Source organism: Ranitomeya variabilis, chromosome 6, assembly GCF_051348905.1.
Source record: "Ranitomeya variabilis isolate aRanVar5 chromosome 6, aRanVar5.hap1, whole genome shotgun sequence".
NCBI lineage: Eukaryota > Metazoa > Chordata > Amphibia > Anura > Dendrobatidae > Ranitomeya > Ranitomeya variabilis.
The window spans coordinates 37,243,455-37,264,520 of NC_135237.1; the positions used below are offsets into that span (position 1 = coordinate 37,243,455).

General features: G+C 40.8%; 1 protein-coding gene across 2 annotated transcripts in view; it reads right to left on the reverse strand.

Annotated features, from left to right (window-relative positions):
* Window positions 1-255: 255 nt before the first annotated feature.
* The window catches only part of LOC143781586 (uncharacterized), a 409,484-nt gene continuing 388,673 nt past the window's right edge, over window positions 256-21,066 (reverse strand). For both annotated transcript variants that reach the window (XM_077268242.1, XM_077268241.1), the window contains exon 11: window positions 256-1,274. In XM_077268242.1, coding sequence (XP_077124357.1) covers window positions 1,101-1,274 — 174 coding nt within the window. In that variant the 3' untranslated portion in view covers window positions 256-1,100. The remainder of the gene's footprint in view (window positions 1,275-21,066) is intronic.

Below are 21,066 nucleotides of genomic sequence, written 5' to 3' on the forward strand. Positions count from 1 at the left end.
GCGGGAGAGCCGCACTACATTCATGGCTACACCGTGATGCTGAAAACAGATGCTCCTTACACTGCGTGGGATTCCAATGATCAAAAATATCCATACGTTTAATGAAAGGATCTATTTTCAATATTACAAGGAGCTGACGATGTTGAGTCCTTCATTATATGTTGAATACAAATTAGGAATCAGTTCATAATCAAGACATTCAGGGACATCGGAACTTGGCTTTTTTTAAGTTTGTAAACCAGACACATTGCAAACCCGCATTGATTTTTTTTTTTTTTTAAATAAATCAAAAGTTCAGATACTGTACACAATATGCATCTACGCTATTGTTGGTAGACATGTGCTACAAAACGCTGGTATAAGAACAGAAGAACTCCGCATGGTTTGGAAAAATCTGTACCAAAATCTGCAGGATCAATGGGGATTAGGCTGGAAATTTGTGGTAGAATTCGTGTATTTTAACCACCAAAGAGGGTGAAACTGAGGGTAACAGAAATTGAAAGGTTGTGAATTTTAAAAGTTTATTATCTGTGTGACAAATAGAGAGGAGATTTGTTAAAATACCTACAGATTGGATATAGTCAAAAATCGTAAAAGACCCCAAAATAAACAGATCGGAAAAAAGGGTTAAGAAATGCAATATATTCATGTGTCGTAGACTGTTATCAAACTCCTTTCATCATCTCGGCACCGATTTTCAATTCTTCCGATACAAGGGACAACAAACTTAATTTACGTAATGATTTGCGTCGCCTGCACATCGGCATGATCGCGTTGCAATCAGTGCCGCAGGAACCGAAGAACTACGGCCATGGCACAGGTTGTCAGGTCAACGCCTAGGATATGTGAGTATATGGTTTTTATTTTAACCACTCCCGGACCATTTTGCTGCATTTTTGCACTTCCAATCCCCAAAATTTCGAATTAGCTAGAATCCAAAATTTTAGAGAAATTCATAACAAAATTTGCTGATTTGCTCATCTGTGATGGTAAGTATTAATATTATGCCTCACTCATTTTAGAGAAAACATAAAAAGACACTTTTGTTTATTGAGTTTTTTTTTTTAGAAGGTTTTCCAGATGTATAAAAGATATCGATATCAGGCCTCCATGGCTTCATCATCACTGCTTTGCACAAAATCATCTCCGATATTCTCCAGAGGAGCATCTTCGGCATCCGAGTCTCCAGGCGCCTCCTCTCCCCCCAGGTCGCCCAGTATCTGCCCGACGTGCTCCAGGAGCGCAGAATCATCACACTTCAGCTTGCTGTAAAGCTGTGGGCAGAAAACAGAGACCCGGTTAGTGCACAGCGGCGTGTGGCACTGATAACTTCACAAAGCTTTTAATGGATGGAAAATATGGTCGACTTAAAAGCATTTGCAAATTGGAACAGAAAAAGCACTCTGCGACTATTTCATCCAAATTAAAGGGGGAGAGGGAGACAGGAGCAAGAAAATATTTGTTGAGCAGTAATTTACTTCTATCAGTAGGATGAAAATACCTCGCAAGCTGCGCTAATAGTCGCGCGAACATTTATTGCAAAACACAGTACTTAGGATGCCGCACTTTAAAAGTTCAAAGCTGCACTGAATAGTTCAGTGAAGGCACAAGTAGTCATGATGTATACACACCGCCTTGGCCTATATTATATTGATATGTATTCAGAAGAAGAAAGATCAGAGAATATAAAATATAATCATGAAGAAGAGATGAAGTCGTCATTTATCAGCATTATTATATTGCTGCTACTATGGTTTACTGTGATAACTCAGTGTTTAGCGGTTTTAGAATCAAAGCTAAAAACAGTGATCAAATGGGATGTGACAGATAGAAGCGGCACTGTTGAGTTAGAATCATTCAGCAACTATAGGGGTTAAAATGGTTATAACAGACAGGGAGTGGTTAGCTCAGCCCCCGGGGATACTGGGAAAGTTGTTATTGTGTCCTGGACATCCAAGAGGAAGGTGTGTGTTAAAGAATCACCTGTCACACTGAAATCAGAAAAGCTGTATAACCAGTTATTCCTGGAAAGTGAATGCTGTCATAAAAGAAGCAATCAGGACAGCCAGGAGCATCTTTTTTACATAAAGATAGAAGTGAGAGAGCTACAGCACCAGACTCATCCTCATCCCACCCCAACTCACTGCAAGAGCAAGGTAATTTCTGCAAAGGTTATAACACTGTGTGTGAAGAGAAGTTATCTATGAAGATAGATAGATAGATAAATAGATTGATATTAAATATCTCGATTGGGTTCAGGTCTGGTGACTGTGGAGGCCAGGTCACACATGCCGTTTTGGACAAGATAGGATCCATGATATATCTTCTCCTGATATTAGGCTGGAGTACATGTTATTTGTCATAGTACTCAGGGGGTCAGTTGGCAGCAAACAATAGGATTTATATTTGACTAAGATTGGTGTATTCATATACTTAGCACTTTCTGGTAATCTTTCCTGTTCTACATATGTTGTAAAGTATTAGCTTCCTTTTTCCCCTCGGGTTAAATTCTTTATGGTCTATTTTGCCATATCATTGTTTTAAATGTTTTTAAATGTATGTCTTACCTGACTCTGTTTTTGGATTATGACTTTTGTACAATAAAATTGATTATTTAAGGTTGATCCCATTGGTTTGCATATCTTCTCTCTCTGTTCAGTAACTATTTATATGCAATGGTTGATCCCTAATTTTTGTATTGTAGTGGTGCCCGCTTCTCTTTCTCTCTATACCTCCTCCTCCATGCTTCATAGTGGGAACCAGGCATGTAGAGTCCATCCGTTCACCTTTTCTGCGTCGCACAAAGACACGGTGGTTGGAACCAAAGATCTCAAATTTGGACTCATCAGACCAAAGCACATATTTCCACTGGTCTAATGTCCATTCCTTGTGTTCTTTAGCCCAAACAAGTCTCTTCTGCTTGTTGCCTGTCCTTAGCAGTGGTTTCCTAGCAGCTATTTTACCTGCTGCACAGTCTCCTCTTAACAGTTGTTGTAGAGATGTGTCTGCTGCTAGAACTCTGTGTGGCATTGACCTGGTCTCTAATCTGAGCTGCTGTTAACCTGCAATTTCTGAGGCTGGCGACTCTGATAAACTTATCCTCAGAAGCAGAGGTGACTCTTGGTCTTCCTTTCCTGGGGTTTTTGCCACTGCACTTGGGGACACTTTCAAAGTTTTCCCAATTTTTCAGACTGACTGACCTTCATTTCTTAAAGTAATGATGGCCACTCGTTTTTCTTTACTTAGCTGCTTTTTTCTTGCCATAATACAAATTCTAACAGTCTATTCAGTAGGACTATCAGCTGTGTATCCACCAGACTTCTGCACAACACAACTGATGGTCCCAACCCCATTTATAAGGCAATCCCACTTATTAAACCTGACAGGGCACACCTGTGAAGTGAAAACCATTCCCGGTGACTACCTCTTGAAGCTCATCAAGAGAATACCAAGAATGTGCAAAGCAGTCATCAAAGCAAAAGGTGGCTACTTTGAAGAACCTAGAATATAAGACATAATTAAGTATATAATTCCACATGTGTTAATTCATAGTTTTGATGCCTTCAGTGTGAATGTACAATTTTCATAGTCATGAAAATACAGAAAAATCTTTAAATGAGAAGGTGTGTCCTGTACTGTACTGTAGATAAATATAGACTAGAAAAGAGCTAAATGAATCTATCTAAAATGTTTAGGAATTTGCTGAATCTAGCAAATTCGCACAATGTGCGATTCTCTTTGCAAAAAATCATCAAAAATGGTACAAAGAGAGAAACTGACCAGCACATCTAAGCTAGTGTGTACATGTGCCAGCTAAGGTAATAATTCTAAAAAAAATATAGCTGAACTCAAAAATACTAAGAATAATAAATTTAGAAAATTGTAACTGCATAACTGCCATATAAAATAGGTAAACGCTACATTATGTACACGTGGAATATTGGAAAAATGGAACTGCAAAATTGCTATAGAAAAATAGCTTAAAAAGAAGGTACTCCGCGCATAGATTGGCCGATATATGTGAGACCAACAGCCATCGTTAAGGCGTACATAGTTGTTGGGTTCTACTCCCATCAGCCTAAGGTGATTTTAATTAGCTGGTTCCTTCTTCCCTATAAATTGTAGGCTTTTCAGCCCAGGAGAGATGCTTTATCAGGTTAGGGACTCAACAATTAGGTATGCCTTGACGATGGCTGTTGGTTTCACATATAGTGGCCAATCTTTTCGCTAAGTACCTTCTTTTTACCATAATTTTTCAGTATTTCAGAGTGCATCTATATTTTTTCTTAGAATTATTGCCTTAGCTGGCACCTGTACACACTAGCTTAAATGTACTGGTCAGTTTTTCTGTTTGTAGCACACTCCTACTCCCATCAGCCTAAGGTGATTTTAATTAGCTGGTTCCTTGCTTTTCACTTAAAATGGTCACCATCATTTTACACATTGCAGAAGATTGCATCAGCCAGAAAAGGATCTCACAACCTCAGGCTTGGCCAAGTGAGCTTCCCCATAGCAGAACAAATCATGGATAGGATTATTATAGCCTGTATAAAAACAGAGGCAGAGAATGCAGCAGCTATTATGTATTAAATATGGATAGTGGGAGGATGTCACACCTCAGAGCTTAACTATAGAGATAGGGACAGAAATCAATAAACACTGATGAAATTGCACAGATAGTGTATGACAGCACAACAGTGAAGTTGATTAGTGTGTGAGGAAAAGAGAACATTACAGATTTAACTGATAGTTGAAAGAGTCACTATGTTTGTGAAAGAGGAGAGTAACTGCATCTGTGAGTTAGGAGAATCACTGCATCTATAAAGCAGGAAAGTCACTGTGCCTGTACGGCAGGAGAGTCACTGTGTCTGTGAGCCAGGAAAGTCTCTGTATCTGTGAGGCAGGAGAGCCACTGCGTCTGTGAGGCAGGAGAGTCACTGAGTCTGAGGCAAAAGAGTCACTGCATCTGTGAGGCAAGAGAGTCACTGAGTCTATGAGGCAAGAGAGTCACTGCATTTGTGAGGTAAGAGAGTCACTGCATCTGTGAGGCAAGAGAGTCACTGCGTCTGTGAGGCAAGAGAGTCACTGTCTGTGAGGCAGGAGAGTCACTGCGTCTGTGAGGCAAGAGAGTCATTGTCTGTGAGGCAGGAGAGTCACTGCGTCTGTGAGGCAGGAGAGTCACTGCGTCTGTGAGGCAAGAGAGTCACTGTCTGTGAGGCAGGAGAGTCACTGCGTCTGTGAGGCAAGAGTGTCACTGCATCTGTGAGACAAGAGAGTCACTGTCTGTGAGGCAGGAGAGTCACTGCATCTGTGAGGCAGGAGAGTCACTGCGTCTGTGAGGCAGGAGAGTCACTGCGTCTGTGAGGCAGGAGAGTCAATGCATCTGTGAAGCAAGAGAGTCACTGTCTGTGAGGCAGGAGAGTCACTGCGACTGTGAGGCAGGAGAGTCACTGCATTTGTGAGGCAGGAGTCACTGCATCTGTGAGGCTGGAGAGTCACTGTGTCTCCGAGGCAGGAGAGTCACTGCATCTGTGAGGCAGGAGAGTCACTGCGTCTGTGAGGCAGGAGAGTCACTGCGTCTGTGAGGCAGGAGAGTCACTGCGTCTGTGAGGCAGGAGAGTCAATGCGTCTGTGAGGCAGGAGAGTCACTGCATCTGTGAGGCAGGAGAGTCACTGCGTCTCCGAGGCAGGAGAGTCACTGCATCTGTGAGGCAGGAGAGTCACTGCATCTGTGAGGCAGGAGAGCCACTGCGTCTGTGAGGCAGGAGTCACTGTGTGTCTGAGGCAGGAGAGCTACTGTCTCTGTAAGGCAGGAGAGTCACTGTCTGTGAAGCAGGAGAGTCACTGTTTGTGTAGCAGGAGAGTCACTGTCTGTGAAGCAGGAGCATCAAACCATCTCTAAGACAAACCATCTCTAAGATAAATAGTTATACAGCCAGACACATAAAAGATGATAGATGGGAGCTGGTGTTTTTACACTGATCCTGGATCAGTAATGCTAATTGCACATACAGTATACGGAAACGCTAACGAATGCGCTTGGATCTTTTCCAGTGTACAGTGGCAGTGTACACATCCTAAGCATGGCCATTTTTAGTTTGGTATCATGTATGTCCATATGATTTGCAATGGTGCAGAGTCTTCGTTCTGTTGATGGAAGAGACAAGGCAATTTTTTTTCGATCAGCATTATGTACGCCACATAAATATAATGAGGATAATTATACACTATAATGATTATCATCACGTTTAGTTAGAAAATTTTAATTGCTCAGGTTTAGAAAAATCACTTAGCTAAACCCTTTAATAACTCGGGCAGCAGAATAATTCAATTAAGAAAGCCTAAGGTAGCATAGTATTTCCGGTATATTAAGCTATAAGAGGAATCCAAGAGCTGCAACACCATCTGCCAGACACCAGCCTTAATTAAAGATGATTTGGCACATCTATGGCATGTTTTCTTCTGGTTGGACTCTTCCAGGTTCAAGAAACAACCTTCAAACCATGATAGATTCATATGATACAGAAATAGTAACAGCAGAGGGGACCAAAAATTTTGAGTAGTTGTCTTCTATCATATATAAACCAAAACTGCATGAAACTAACCACATATCCATTTTGCTCAGTAGACAAATATATACATATTTGAATAAGAAAACTGATTTGATAGTATAAATTTCTCACAAAAATGTATTTTGACTTATTGCATGTACCATGTTCTTCATAGGAAACGGTCAACCAAATTTTATTTAGAAGAACCAATACAATGGCCGCACCTCTTCCTTCAGCTCTGCCTATGTCTGCATGCGTTCTGCGTACCCTATCTTTAACATTGGGTATGCAGGCCATAAGGATGTATGTAGATGCCTCCGCATGCGTCGTTTTGACGCTGCGCCGACCGCAACAAAATGCAACATGTTGCATTCGACGCAGGTCAGCGCATCGTCAAAACGATGCATGTGGAGACATCCGCATGGCCTGCATACCCAATGTTAAAGATAGGGTACGCAGGACAAATGCAGACGTAGGCGGAGCTGAAGGAAGAGGTGCGGCAGTGGGTGGGGCTTAACGGAGGAAGAAGGCTTTCATCCGCAGCCCTGCCGTAAGCAAGTCTGAAACCAGCCTAAGAAATAGGACTGTGACACACAGATTTCAGCTTCTTTTAAGAAGTAGGCCTGTGACTCAAAGATCTCTGCTTAAAGTAAGAAGTAGGGCTAAGACCCAAAGATCTCAGCTTCTTGTACGAAGCAGGACTATTACCCAAACATCTGAACTTCTAGTAAGAAGTAGGACTGTGACCAAAAGAGTTAAGCGAACTGGTAAAAATTAGGACTGTGCCCCAAAGTTCTCAGTTTCTTGTACAAAGTAGTACTATGACTCAAAGATGCTTCTAATAAGAAGTAAGAATATTCCCCAAAGAGCACAGCTTCTTGTAAGAAGTAGGACTGTATCCCAAAGATCTCGGCTTCTTGTATGAAATGGGACTATGACCCAAAATTCTCAGCTTCTTCTAAGTAGAACACTGTGACCCAAAGATCTCAGCTTCTTATATGAAGTAGGACTGTGAAACAAAGAGAATGGCTTCTTGTAAGAAGTAGGACTGTGACCCAAAGATCTCAGTTTCTTCTAAATAGGACACTGTGATCCACAGGTCTTTTAAGAAGATGCACTGTGACCTATAAATCAATCATTGTATCTACTCATGAGAACTTAGACAATGACCCAAATATAAAAAATGGTGGTAACTTGTGAGAACTTAGAAAAACTAAAATTTATGCATCACAGTTTGAGACCTTGGATCACAAACTAGAAATTAATTTGTGAGAAGTTGGTCTATGACTCAGATTACAAATATTAATGAAAACTTTGCACATGACAAAGATCAGTGATTGATTCATAATTCATAAGAACTAGGACCTTGACCAAAAGATTTCAGCTACTTCTAAAAAGTTGGACCCCAAAAACCATAGAGTGTATCAAGACCCAGGATTATAGCTTTTCATGAGACAATGGCGATTTACACAAATATTGCAGCCTATCAGAATAACTTGGACCATCATAAAAGGTAAAAGATTGCAGCTATTTGTGAAAGCTTAGGCCCAGACATGACCAGAGATCAAAAATTGCAGCTACTCGTAAGAACGTGGATAATGACCAAGAGAAAAGAAATTCTGATTACTCTTTAGAACTTAGACCATGATTCAAAAATTGCAGTTTGTCTTGAGAACTTTGACCAAAATCAAATATTGCAGCTATTGGACTATGACCCAAAGATTAAAAATTTTAAAGAAGCTTCAAGTATGAAAAAGATCAGAGATTTCAGCTGTTTGTTAGAAGTTAGAACATAACCTAAATATTGAAGGATTGTTTTAGAAGCAGGACCATGAAAGTAGTTAGGCCATATCTATATTAAGAACTTGGACGATGACTAGAGATGAGCAAATTGATTTTTAGGGACTTTGGTCCAGCGTCCAGGTCATTGGTACCTGGCAACTAGAAGGGAGGCACGCGAATCTCTTACCTATGACGGTTCTAGTGCGGCTTTAGATTAGCCAAGGCTGGCATGACGTAATCTGTGTGTTACCTCGCACAGATGATGTTGCACCAGCTCTGACAAGGCAAATTCCGTGCAATTGACAAACTGGAAATTTAAGAAATTTGTGGGACTCAAGTGTAGTCGCCAGGTACCACTGACCTGGATGCTGAACCGGAATCAATCAGCTCATCTGTAATCATAACCAAAAGATTCATAAAACCTTGGGCCATGATGCAAACATTGCACCTTTATCAGAAGAACTTCTATCACCACCAAATGATGAGATTTCAGCAATTTGTAAGGACCTAGATTGCGCTCTGGTGATAGGAGATTCCTGTTACTTGTTAGGACTTTGGCTGTGATTTTTCTACAGAACTTGGACCGTAAACCACCAGAGGACGCAGCTATTCATGAAAACATGGACTATGTGTGAAAGACTTCAATTCTTTTGAAGAACTTGAAGCATAACTGAGAAATCAGAATTATTATTTGTGAGAACTTGGATATTAACCCAGAAATCAAATATCACAATTATTTGTAAGAATTTAAACCATGGCCATAGAAGCTTTGGTGGTCATGCCTGAGATCATGTCAGTCTTTGAGGACTGATGCAATCTTCTGCAATGTGTAAACAGGTATAGAAAAGAAGACTGGTGTGTAAAAGAAAGGGAGGAGCTTGAAATCAAATAATGGAAGAAGAGGCACTGCCAATGCCTAGGCATTATGTGTAAAATGGCAGCAAGCATTTGTTGGGTGATTTATGCAAACGAAAATGTTCAAATTCGCAGAGACCTGCAAATTTAATAACACTTTAGTCCAATTTGATTCACATTGAACCGATTCAATTATCGCTGACATATTTATTTATTTAACTCACTTATATAGTACCATTACTTCCACAACACTTTACAGATATTATCATCACTGTTCCCATTGGGGCTCACAATCTAGATTCATTATCAGTATGTCTTTGGAGTGTGAGAGAAAACCAGAGAACCCAGAAGAAAACCACGCAAACACTGGGAGAACATACAAACTCCTTGCAGATGTTGTCCTTGGTAGGATTTGAACCCAGGACTCCCGAGCTGCAAGGCTACAGTGCTGCAGGTTTCCAGTGGCTACACGTTTATGAAAATGAACAAAAGTACAATATTATTTCAATCCGACAATATACACTGACGAACAGAAGGGTAATAATGTTTTGAACTTTTGACTTTCAGACTCCATAGCTCACCACCCACTACTGCTTCAAAAGTGGGATTCGATACTTGACCAGGATCGATGGTGGTCTCAAAGCTGAGCAATATGTGAGTATCCTACAAAACGAGTTACTTCATATACTCGAGTACTATGGGTATGAAAAGGAGAACATAGTGTTCCAGCAGGACAATAACATGAAGCATACGTTGAGATTGGAGAAGGATACGTTGAGATTGGAGAAGAAATGGTTCAACGACTATGAAGTAGAGGTGCTGGATTGCCCCTCACAGTCCCCAGACCTTAACCCATTTGTGGGTAAAGTTGAAGAAAAACCTGTAGCCAAGTGAGTCGACCAGTATGCACCAAATTTGGGAACATGTAGAAGAGTCCTAGGATGAGAGTTCGGTCAAGACATGCTTGAATCTGAACGAGAGCAGCCCAGAAGGATTCAGGCAGTGGTGAAAACCAAAGGTGGATTTATAAAATACTAACAAAATAATAAAAATTAAAACGTAGATTTTTCAGGAGCAAAACATTAACAATGCAGCGACATGACAAGAATCCACATAACTAATCATATGCTAAATAGTTGCAAGTCAAATTTATGTATGAGATATCCAAGATGATTATCTATAAAATGATGGTGGCCTCAGGTTCGGAGCAGTAGTGGAAGGTGAGATATGAAGCCTGAAAGTCAAAAGTTCTAAACATTGTTACCCCTTTGCTCGTCAGTGTATACCGTGGTCACGGACACAGAACCCTGGAAACCAACCCTAAACAGAAGAATTTTTATTTCTAATAATACCATTCTTCTATTTTTTCTTTGGTTTAATTAATTGGGATAAAATGTGAAAAATAAAGCCTTGTTCATAGCTTAACATTTCCAATAAGAGAATGACAAAGCTTAGAACTGAACAAACCGGTACTTGCTGCCAATTACTCCTTCCAGTGCCGAGGTCACGTTATCATTAGACGGAGTGAGTAATGCCGTCCTCGGCCCATCTTATGAAGAGGAAAGCTGCTTCATAGACTCGCTGCTCATTATTACTTTCTATTGAGTGCGGTAATGGCCTCGCAGGCAGGCACCTTAAATTTGGAAAGTCAGTTTCTACTTTCTCTTTTATTTATCAAAAGACAAGACATGCAATTTATCGAACGTTCAGCTTACACTGCCTGCCATCATTGCAGCCTTGAAGGTGGGGAGCTGCAACAAGCTACATCTCTCCTAAGCATTTCTTAAAAGGAATCTGTCGTACGATCATAAAAAAACACTACTAATATGCAGATATGGGGTTAATCTGTAGGTTAATAGTGTTCTGAAACTGCCCGGCACCCGCATTATGACCCCCGCTGCTAGGGGGAAATGACCTTTATTCCTCCTGGACGTGGCTTTGGTTACTGCTCAGTGCATAGTGAGCGGCAGCTGTAGTTGCATCCCTGGCACTGACTGACAGCCAGCTCTAATGCTGAGCCGGCTGTCAGTCAGTGCCGAAGGTGCGGTTACAGCTGCTGATCACTATGCACTGAGCAGCAAAAAATCCCAATTCAATGCCTATATAAAAAAAAAAGCTAGGGCAAACAAACAAACCAAAACACAAGTATTACAGGCATCGCCCAATGCATTCTGTATGCTATTGGTATTTATTTACTCAAGAGTCAAAGAACCCTGGTTCAGCATCCACATCAATACTCTATGGTAGTTGATCCATGATAGTGCTAACTTCTTCTGTCAGAAATCGAATGTCGGCATCCTAGATGCCTCTTGTGGTTACTGGGCCCCCAAGACACCATGATGTTTTCACATGACGTATATTAGGACATCACAAGAAGCTTAGTGACTAGGTCTCCCAGAAATAGAGAAAGCCGAGCACCACTGGTGATTCATAGCGCCAATACCATTAGCTGATCAAAAAGTGCATAATCAAAATGAAATGAAAAGAGGTGGCACTCACCGGAATAAAACGACGATGGCCGTTTCGCGCTTCTAGGGGTCGTCTTTGCAGTCTCTAGCCACCCAACTGCCTGAGATGTTTTAAACATTTTTTGGACCAATAAAGTTTGGACTTTATTCCGGTGAGTGCCGCCTCTTTTTTTTTATTTTCTATTAGTGACGAAGTCTTACTGAAGGCACCTAAGGATGCGGGCATAAGTGTGCCAGCCAAGAAAGCTTGCACTACCCTGGTCTAGCTGCCACAGAGTCCCCTGTATGGATGACAAACCAGGGTCCTGCAAATCTATTTGGTCAACACAAGTACTCCAGTACAAGTCAGTTTAAAGGGAATCTGTCAGTTGTTTTTTTGCTGTGTAATCTGAGAAGAGAATGATGTAGGGACAGAGGCCCTGATTCCAGCAATGTATCACTTGCTAGGCTGTATTTTACTGTTTCAATGAAATCAGTGTTTTATCAGCAAGAGATTATCACTACAGGAGAATGTATCTCGTGCCTCCTGGTTCAACCCCGCCCCCAGCACTGATTGGCAGCTTTCTGTGTACAATGTATATTGACAAAGAGCAGCCAATCATTGGTGTGGGCGGGGTTATTCAGCGCTCAGCATTCCGAACTCTGTTAGATCTGCAGTAGAGGAAACTGTGATTGTATCACAACTGATGCTCCTAATAAGCTAAGTGATACAGCGCTAGAATCCCGGTGTTTGTCCCTACATAATGCTGCTGTCAGATTCCATTTAAAAGGGGTTGTCAAAGATTAGAAAAACAAGATTGCTTTCATCCAAAAATGGCGCCACACCTGCTTACAGGTTGTGTCTGGTATCTCTATTTAAATGAACAGTGCTGAGCTGCAAGACCAAACAAAACTGGTAGCCATGTGTGTGTTGTGATAGATAATAGATTTTCACATAACCGCACATCACCTAAAATTTAATGAAATAGCTCCTCCTGGTCGCAGTTGCCTAAATTATATATTTTTTTTAATCTTTTGTGTATTATTGTATTAGAAATTCCCCGCATAGATGCCTTTTATAATCTGCAGGTGCTGTAAGGTAGAGTGCTTTCTCTTGTAGTAATATATTCTGGCCTTGCTTCCATCCATTCCCAGCAGGCGATGACTTCCGTTTTCATTATGATACCGTTATTATTAGAACATGATTTAATCATTCACATTCACGTGATTGTTTTTCATCTTTATGTGTTTACTAACCCTCCGTAATCAAGTAAGGTCACTAAATGCATCTACTTAAAGGCCTAATTGCTTTCTTAACGGCGTATCGCTTCCTCATTTATTATTGCTAGTGGAATACAAGAGTCCACAGCGAAGATTTCAAAACCATACAAGACCGAAGACCAGTGAGACCGAAAGAGTTTTATTCCCCTTCTACAGTCAGCCTGACGATAATCGCGTTTCTCCTTTTATCACTTGATACATGGCACCAATAAAGTTTGCGTAATACAGCAATTAGTGGAAAGGGGGTCTTTAATAATATGAAATAATATAAAATTAGAGTAGACAGGTCCTGTGATTCTGGTCAAAGAGGTCCCAATCCTACAATTAGTACAATATTACAGATACTCATTGCACTCAGTTGATTACTACAAAATAAAACTTCATAGTACAAAAAATATGATTAGTATAGCACCAAAATGTGGGAAAATAGAGCTCTGGTCAGCACCTAGGACTCATTATCTTTCCTCATGGCAACCCTGTGCTCTCATATAAGGTCGGGGTCCTAAACCTTATAGACAGTCTCGTGTGGCAGGATGCAGCCAGAGTTTTCAGGTAGTTGGTTCCACTACGGTGGACTGCCTTTCTGCTGTCTGAAACTCCAGATTAACCTGCTACACCACTGGCCAGTTCTTTCTGGACTCTGTGACAAATCCAACTCTGTTATATCCTGGGCTAACACTGTTACACCTCTAGGCACCTCTCACGGAAATATACTGCTTTTGGGAAGGACAAAGTGGCTGCTCAAGTACCTTACTCTCAATTAACCTACTGACTATCACTAGGGACTCTCCATGACGTAACAGGATGGCTCCAGATAAGTTATTAATGGAAAAATACAATGTTGCATCATCCCTCTTACAAACATGGCTCTGTTGCTCTGTTATATCACTAGTTAAATCTGCCTGGACTCTGTGACAAACCCAGCTCTGCTATATCACTAGGAAAACCTGCGTAACCTCTGTGCCATTGTTGACTTGGACACTGTGATAAAGTTTAATCGAGTTAACTGCACTATACATCTGGATCAGTCTTTCCTCGGAATCTCCTGTGTCACTCAGCTCTGCTTCTTTGGTTCTTCATCGAGTCGACTCTTCTACATCCCTATTCAACGTGGGTTCACCAGTAGCCATGACATCTACTCCTCATTGGTTCATGAGGTTCTACTTCTGCTTCTTTGGTTCCTCATCGAGTTGACTCTTCTACATCACTATTCAACACCAGTTGCCATGACTTCTAATCTTAATTGGTTCATGAGGTTCCGCTTCTGCTTCTTCACTTGCCATCTTGCCTCTGTTTCAACTTGATCGCTTTTCTGTACCACCACCATAAGTCCGTGTGCACTGAACTTCTCCATCTGAAACCAGGACTTCGAAAATGCACCTTACCTGAGACATAAGTCTGAAAACCAAAACTGGACTCTAAGCACATGCTAGGCATTGTATCCTTAATAACCAGTCTGTATCACAAGGCCCCAACCATCATAAAGCCGTCCACAATTTTAAAGAAGTCTAAAAAGTTTTAAAGAATAGTCCAATACTTCATTCTAATGTGTCTTAAAGAAAAGTGAGTTGCGACAATGGCTTACTTTGTTATTTTTGCAAAAAAGAACCTGCAATTGACATCCAGTGCCATCTCCCTAATCACACCTGTCAATCTGTCTATTGCTGCCGAATCCTACAGTGGATTGCTCCATGGTGTCAATGTTAATTACGGGTTTTCAGCCATCTCAAGCTAGGCTTGTTTTTAATCCATAATTATTAAGTAAGAGGTTCAGAGACACACTCCCAGTAGCATTTAGTATAAATAGCTGCTTCGGTCTTATCACTCCAGGCTGGTCACAGATATCCAGTCAATGACAGAAATAAAAAGCCGGCTTTTCGGAAGAACAAAATGGCTGTTCAAATACTGTACTCTCAATTAACCTAATGAAGATCACCGGGGACTGTCCCCGATGTAACAGGACGGTACCTGATAAGAGCTATTAAAGGACAAACACAATGTTGCATCTTATCTCCTTACCCAGATAACGGGTTTATTGTGCTTATGCTTTGGTTTACTTATCTTTAGATAATGTCATCTTTTGTGGAGAGCAAATATAGTTTGTCATTGATTTTACTACGGGCATTTTCAATTCCAGTCAACACGACGGTAAACAACCATGAACAACATCAGAGAGATGGACGTTGACACAGATCATGATTTTGGATGTAGCCAATAAATTTCCCTATGTAATGTAGCGTGGTTCACAAAATAGCAAAGCAAGGAAAGGATATTCATGATGAGCGCTCAAATGGTATGTGGTGTGAAAATGTGAAACGCGTTGTTCATAGGGAACAACAGTATTATGGCTTCATACAATCTTATGTTCAATCTATTTTTATTAAAGTATAAAACAGAATATTTTTCAGCTGAACCATCTTAAAATGAGTAAAGTTACAGACGGTCAAAGCAGACAATCGAGTAAACTTCAGAATGTTTATGAACAATCGTTATTAGTGAAATATAATCTTATCATGCTTGCTTACAAGGAATTCAACCAGTCTCGATTATGTTGAGGTAATATTACTAATAAAGAGGACTTCAATAGAAGATTCCTATGCAAAGAAACAAATAAGAAAGAAAAGAACAGAAATACTGCAAGAGGGAGAAGGAGGTGGGGGCATTATACTTAACGCATAACATGTTACCAATCCACTGGCATCAGTCCAACACCTTCACCATATTACAATCCCTCCAAACTATAAAAGTCATGAGAGTCTTGAAATAAGATCCATCCACTCCAAGTCTTCCTAAATTTGTCAGATGTCCCATTACAGTCTGCCCAGAGTTCATCCATTCTACATAGGTTAACTTTTAGTCACTTTTCATGACCAAGCCGTGAGTCAGGATAGTCAAGAAGTGCAAGGTCAGAAGCCGGGAAGGTACGTTATAAACAGAAGGAAGAGACAAAAGTGTAGCCAGGTAGGGTTCCGAGGTCAGAATACCAGGAGGATGATGGATCATGAGCAGAAGGGGTTAAACAGATGGATGGTCAGAACAAGGTCAAAGGTCAGGCAACAAAAGATCAACATACAGAACTTAAGGCACAAAGGAAACAAACCTCACCAGCTGAATTTACGTCTGGCAGAGGTCTAGGAGAAACAACTCAGTTAACTAGAATGGCAATAACCTGGGACAATGAACACTTGGAGACAGCCAGCACCTCCCAGTCTCAGATTGGATAGTCGAGGTGTCAATCAACACATTGACAGCTCAGCACGTCCCTCTACCAGACAGGACAGCTAAGCTGTCAGTAACTGCATCCCAGAAACACGGAGGGGTGGAAACGTGACATTAACCATTTTGTTATACCAGTCAACTGCACTTGGAGTGTGGGTAAGCTTCCAATAACGGGGAATCACAGCTCTAGCAGCTGTTAAACAATAACAGAGAATATCCTTTTTTTGGGACCCTATTAAGGAGGGCAATATTGAGAGAAGAGCAATTTGAGGCATTCCCACAATTGTTTTACCTGAGATTCTTTGATAATTTGCAAAAACTTTCTCCTGAAAAGGTTTAATCTTGGCACACTCTCACCATATATTTCTCTCTCCCGCATCTTCAACATGTATCTGACAGTGCAGGGAAAATTGTATGCAACTTAGATGGGTACCATCTCGTAAGAATCTTGAAATTCTTTTCTTGAGATGAGCATTTACTAGAGAGTTTATGGGTAAAAAAAAATCCTCTTTCCCATTCCAAAGGGGACAGATTCAGTCCAAATTCTTTTTCCCAAGCCTGCTGGAATTTTAATTTTCCAGTTATTCTTTTTTCACTCAACTCCTTATTACTCAAAGAGATAACATGTTCCAGCATCTGCATAAACAACTTCTCAAAAAAATTGGGGACAGACCTCAATTATCTATTAATGTTGTGAGCAGATAGAAAGGATTGTAATTGTAGGCACTCAAACCATCTAAGCCGTCTGCACAGAGACCGAGCCTGTAAAGAAACAAAAGAAGGTAACCCATCTCCTTCCAGGACCTGAAACATACGAGTGTCCTCCAATGCCCTCCAACTGAGAAAAGATCTGCTTAAGTATCCAGGATGGAAAGATGGGTTAAAGAATAATGGATTAAGTGGACTAATCAGCCTATCCGGGAAAAGCCTCCCCCTAATTGTCTGCCATATTTTGATGGTTCCTTTAGTAAAGTTACCTTTAACCTAGGACTTCAAATCCCTTGAAATCACGGGAGGTGCCTTAAGAGAATAGATAATCCCTCTTGTTCCAGACCTACCCATTGTTTGGTACCAGAGTGGAAATGCCAATCCAATAACCTCACCATGGAAGAACCCTAGAAATATATATTTTTTTTTAATTAGGAAGCCCCAAAGATCTGGGGTTCATACAATCTTACCACAGTACCAATAGTATTAATGTTCAGTGCCTTGCGAAAGTATTCGGCCCCCTGGAACTTTTCAACCTTTTCCCACATATCATGCTTCAAACATAAAGATACCAAATGTAAATTTTTGGTGAAGAATCAACAAGTGGAACACAATTGTGAAGTTGAACGAAATTTATTGGTTATTTTAAATTTTTGTGGAAATTCAAAAACTGAAAAGTGGGGCGTGCAATATTATTCGGCCCTTTAACTTAACACTTTTTTCCGCCACCTTTTGCTGCGATTACAGCTGCAAGTCGCTTGGGGTATGTCTCTATCAGTGTTGTACATCGAGAGACTGAAATTCTTGCCCATTCTTCCTTGGCAAACAGCTCGAGCGCAGTGAGGTTTGATGAGATCGTTTGTGAACAGCAGTTTTCAGCTCTTTCCACAGATTCTCGATTGGATTGAGGTCTGGACTCTGACTTGGCCATTCTAACACCTGGATACATTTATTTGTGAACCATTCCATTGTAGATTTTGCTTTATGTTTAGGATCATTGTCTTGTTGGAAGACAAATCTCCGTCCCAGTCTCAGGTCTTTTGCAGACTCCAACAGGTTTTCTTCAAGAATGGTCCTGTATTTGGCTCCATCCATCTTCCCATCAATTTTAACCATCTTCCCTGTCCCTGCTGAAGAAAAGCAGGCCCAAACCATGATGCTGTCACCACCATGTTTGACAGTGGGGATGGTGTGTTCAGGGTGATGAGCTGTGTTTTACGCCAAACATATTGTTTGGCATTGTTGCCAAAAAGTTTGATTTTGGTTTCATCTGACCAGAGCACCTTCTTTCACATGTTTGGTGTGTCTCCCAGGTGGCTTGTTGCAAACTTTAAACGACACTTTTTATGGATATCTTTGAGAAATGGCTTTCTTCTTGCCACTCTTCCATAAAGGCCAGATTTGTGCAGTGTACGACTGATTGTTGTCCTATGGACAGACTGTCCCACCTCAGCTGTAGATCTCTGCAGTTCATCCAGAGTGATTATGGGCCTCTTGGCTGCATCTCTGATCAGTCTTCTCCTTGTTTGAGATGAAAGTTTAGAGGGACGGCCGGGTCTTGGTAGATTTGCAGTGGTATGATACTCCTTTCATTTCAATATGATCGCTTGCACAGTGCTCCTTGGGATGTTTAAAGTTTTGGAAATCATTTTGTATCCAAATCAGGCTTTAAACTTCTCCACAACAGTAACACGGACCTGCCTGTTGTGTTCCTTGGTCTTCATGATCCTCTCTGTGCTTCACACAGAACCCTGAGACTATCACAGAGCAGGTGCAGGTATACGGAGACTTGATTACACACAGGTGGATTATATTTACCATCATTAGACATTTAGGACTACATTGGATCATTTAGAGATCCACAATGAACTTCTGGAGTGAGTTTGCTGCACTGAAAGTAAAAGGGCCGAATAATATTGCACGCCCCACTTTTCAGTTTTTGAATTTCCACAAAAATTTTAAATAACCAATAAATTTCGTTCAACTTCACAATTGTGTTCCACTTCTTGTTGATTCTTCACTAAATATTTAAATTTGGTATTTTTATGTTTGAAGCATGATATGTGGGAAAAGGTGGAAAAGTTCCAGGGGGCCGAATACTTTCGCAAGGCACTGTAAGTGTATGGATTGTCTTCTTATGTTTTCGGCTTCAAAAAATCCAAAAGAACAAAATCACAAGTCAACCATAAACAAGAGGAGAGATGCTTTGTTCACCAGTAGGCAATGGGGGTCCAGCAATACCAGCACTCCCTACTGTCTATTAGCTCACATGTAAAGGGCTACATTCATAGCGACCCATTAGTAGAAGGCCCATATAATGTTCCAAAATTTAGTGACCTCTGTTGTTCATGTCTTCTGTCCCTACCATAGACGAGCAGAAAAGCAAAATGATCGGGAGATTGAATCCCAACAGTCTGATCTTTATCTGCCAAAAGAGAATATAATTCTGTCAAAGGAGAATCATAAGACCCTAATACACATTGGATTATGGACTGATCTAGCTGAGAAAACAGAAGGTTCGACGACTTTTATCTAATGCTTATGGAAGCTTAAATTCCTTTGTACCTTGGGCATGTTGAATTTTAACATGACCGATCATTTGTTCTCCGAGAAGATAAAACTTCACCAGTGGTGTCTGGCAGAAGTTTACTCTCTTATTCCTACAGATAATATGGTGACTTATAAGAATTTGGTTAAACTGGAAACCCACCAAGTGTAATTTTTACACCCAAGAGACCAGTACTATCCATCTATTTGGATGCAAGCTCAACCTTTTGAGACCCTTTAGAGCAGTGAAGCTATCAATGGAATAAATCAAAACATTGGCTTCACAGTGAGGGTGCAACTCACATCCAACGCTTAATCCTTTCTTCTTAACCCAATATGCTTTATATAAATATACAGAAGCAGCTCTTCTCCTGTACCAATGCACATTAGATCAAGGTCAGACAACCTGCTTTCAGCGGAACCAGTTGACTCTCTCTTTTGTAAGTAGAAGAAAAGACGAATTGGGCATATTTTATTTCAACATTTCCAATCCTTTGCTCTCAGGGGAAACAAACTGTTGCCTGCCAGGTGTATGGTGGTGGATTAATACCCATTTCCCATTGAAAAAACTTGCCGACTCGGTGGGTTTGGAAAAACAGCAGTCAGCCAACAGATTAGTATTGCGCATACATGAGTCCTTGGTAATTTCAAAGAAGGTAGATGGACAGGAAATCCATGTAGGAAAGCCAGGTAGGAATGGGTTAAACCCTAGCACTGCAGGTCTTGATTGGATGCACCTGGTTAGCTTTGACTAAGAACCAGGACATGTGTTCACCTTGGTCTTTCTCTGTCAGCTGGGGGAAGCTGGGCAGAGTGGATTGTGTTGGAGCTGCAGAGAGACCAACCAGAATCTCTCTCAAAGGAGTCTGCACAGGGCCGTGTGCGCCATACTGCAATTATCAATACTTAGAAGTTTTGATTGACCGAATTGGAACTACCTCAGCTGGGTATGAGTAGCCAGGGTCTATTTTATATAAATAGGGTCTGGACAAGTCAAGGGATTTTATATTTATGGCTTTGGTTTTGGTGCAATGCAACCTGTGGAAATAAACATCACATTGTTTTGACCCAAGAATCCAGTGCCTGTGTGAACGCTGCCTACTGCTGAGCGTGAATCCCTACACCCACCACCGTCCTTCTTGGAACCACTGCCATCCATCTATTTGGATGTAAGTTCAACCTTTGGAGACACTTCAGACTGGTTATACTATAAGTGCAATAAATCATACATTGATTTATAATTATGGTGATCGGCTGCAATTCACAGTCAAAGCGTAAACCCAATATCCTTTATATGAAGATACAGAAGCGCCATCATTTACTCATCATTATGTGGCTTTGCATATTCCAAACTTGCAATGCGATGACTTGAATATTAAATATCTGTGGCTTTCGGGACACGCTCTCTTCTTGTCAGTCGGATATGCAAACAAGCGCTCAGCTGACACAGATCAAATCTTACGACGCTAAATAATCTTTTGATTTGCATGAAATCAATGGCTTCCTGGAATAACTCATGGATCGGGATGACAACTTTCTTGCTGCAGCCTCTAAACATCCCATATGCTTCGAACAGCTTCTCCGTGGAAAAAAAAAATAATATATATCTCTGCTGGGAAAATAAAATATTCTGCATATTTTTACCTTCATCCATAAATGAGGCATTTGTCCACTCA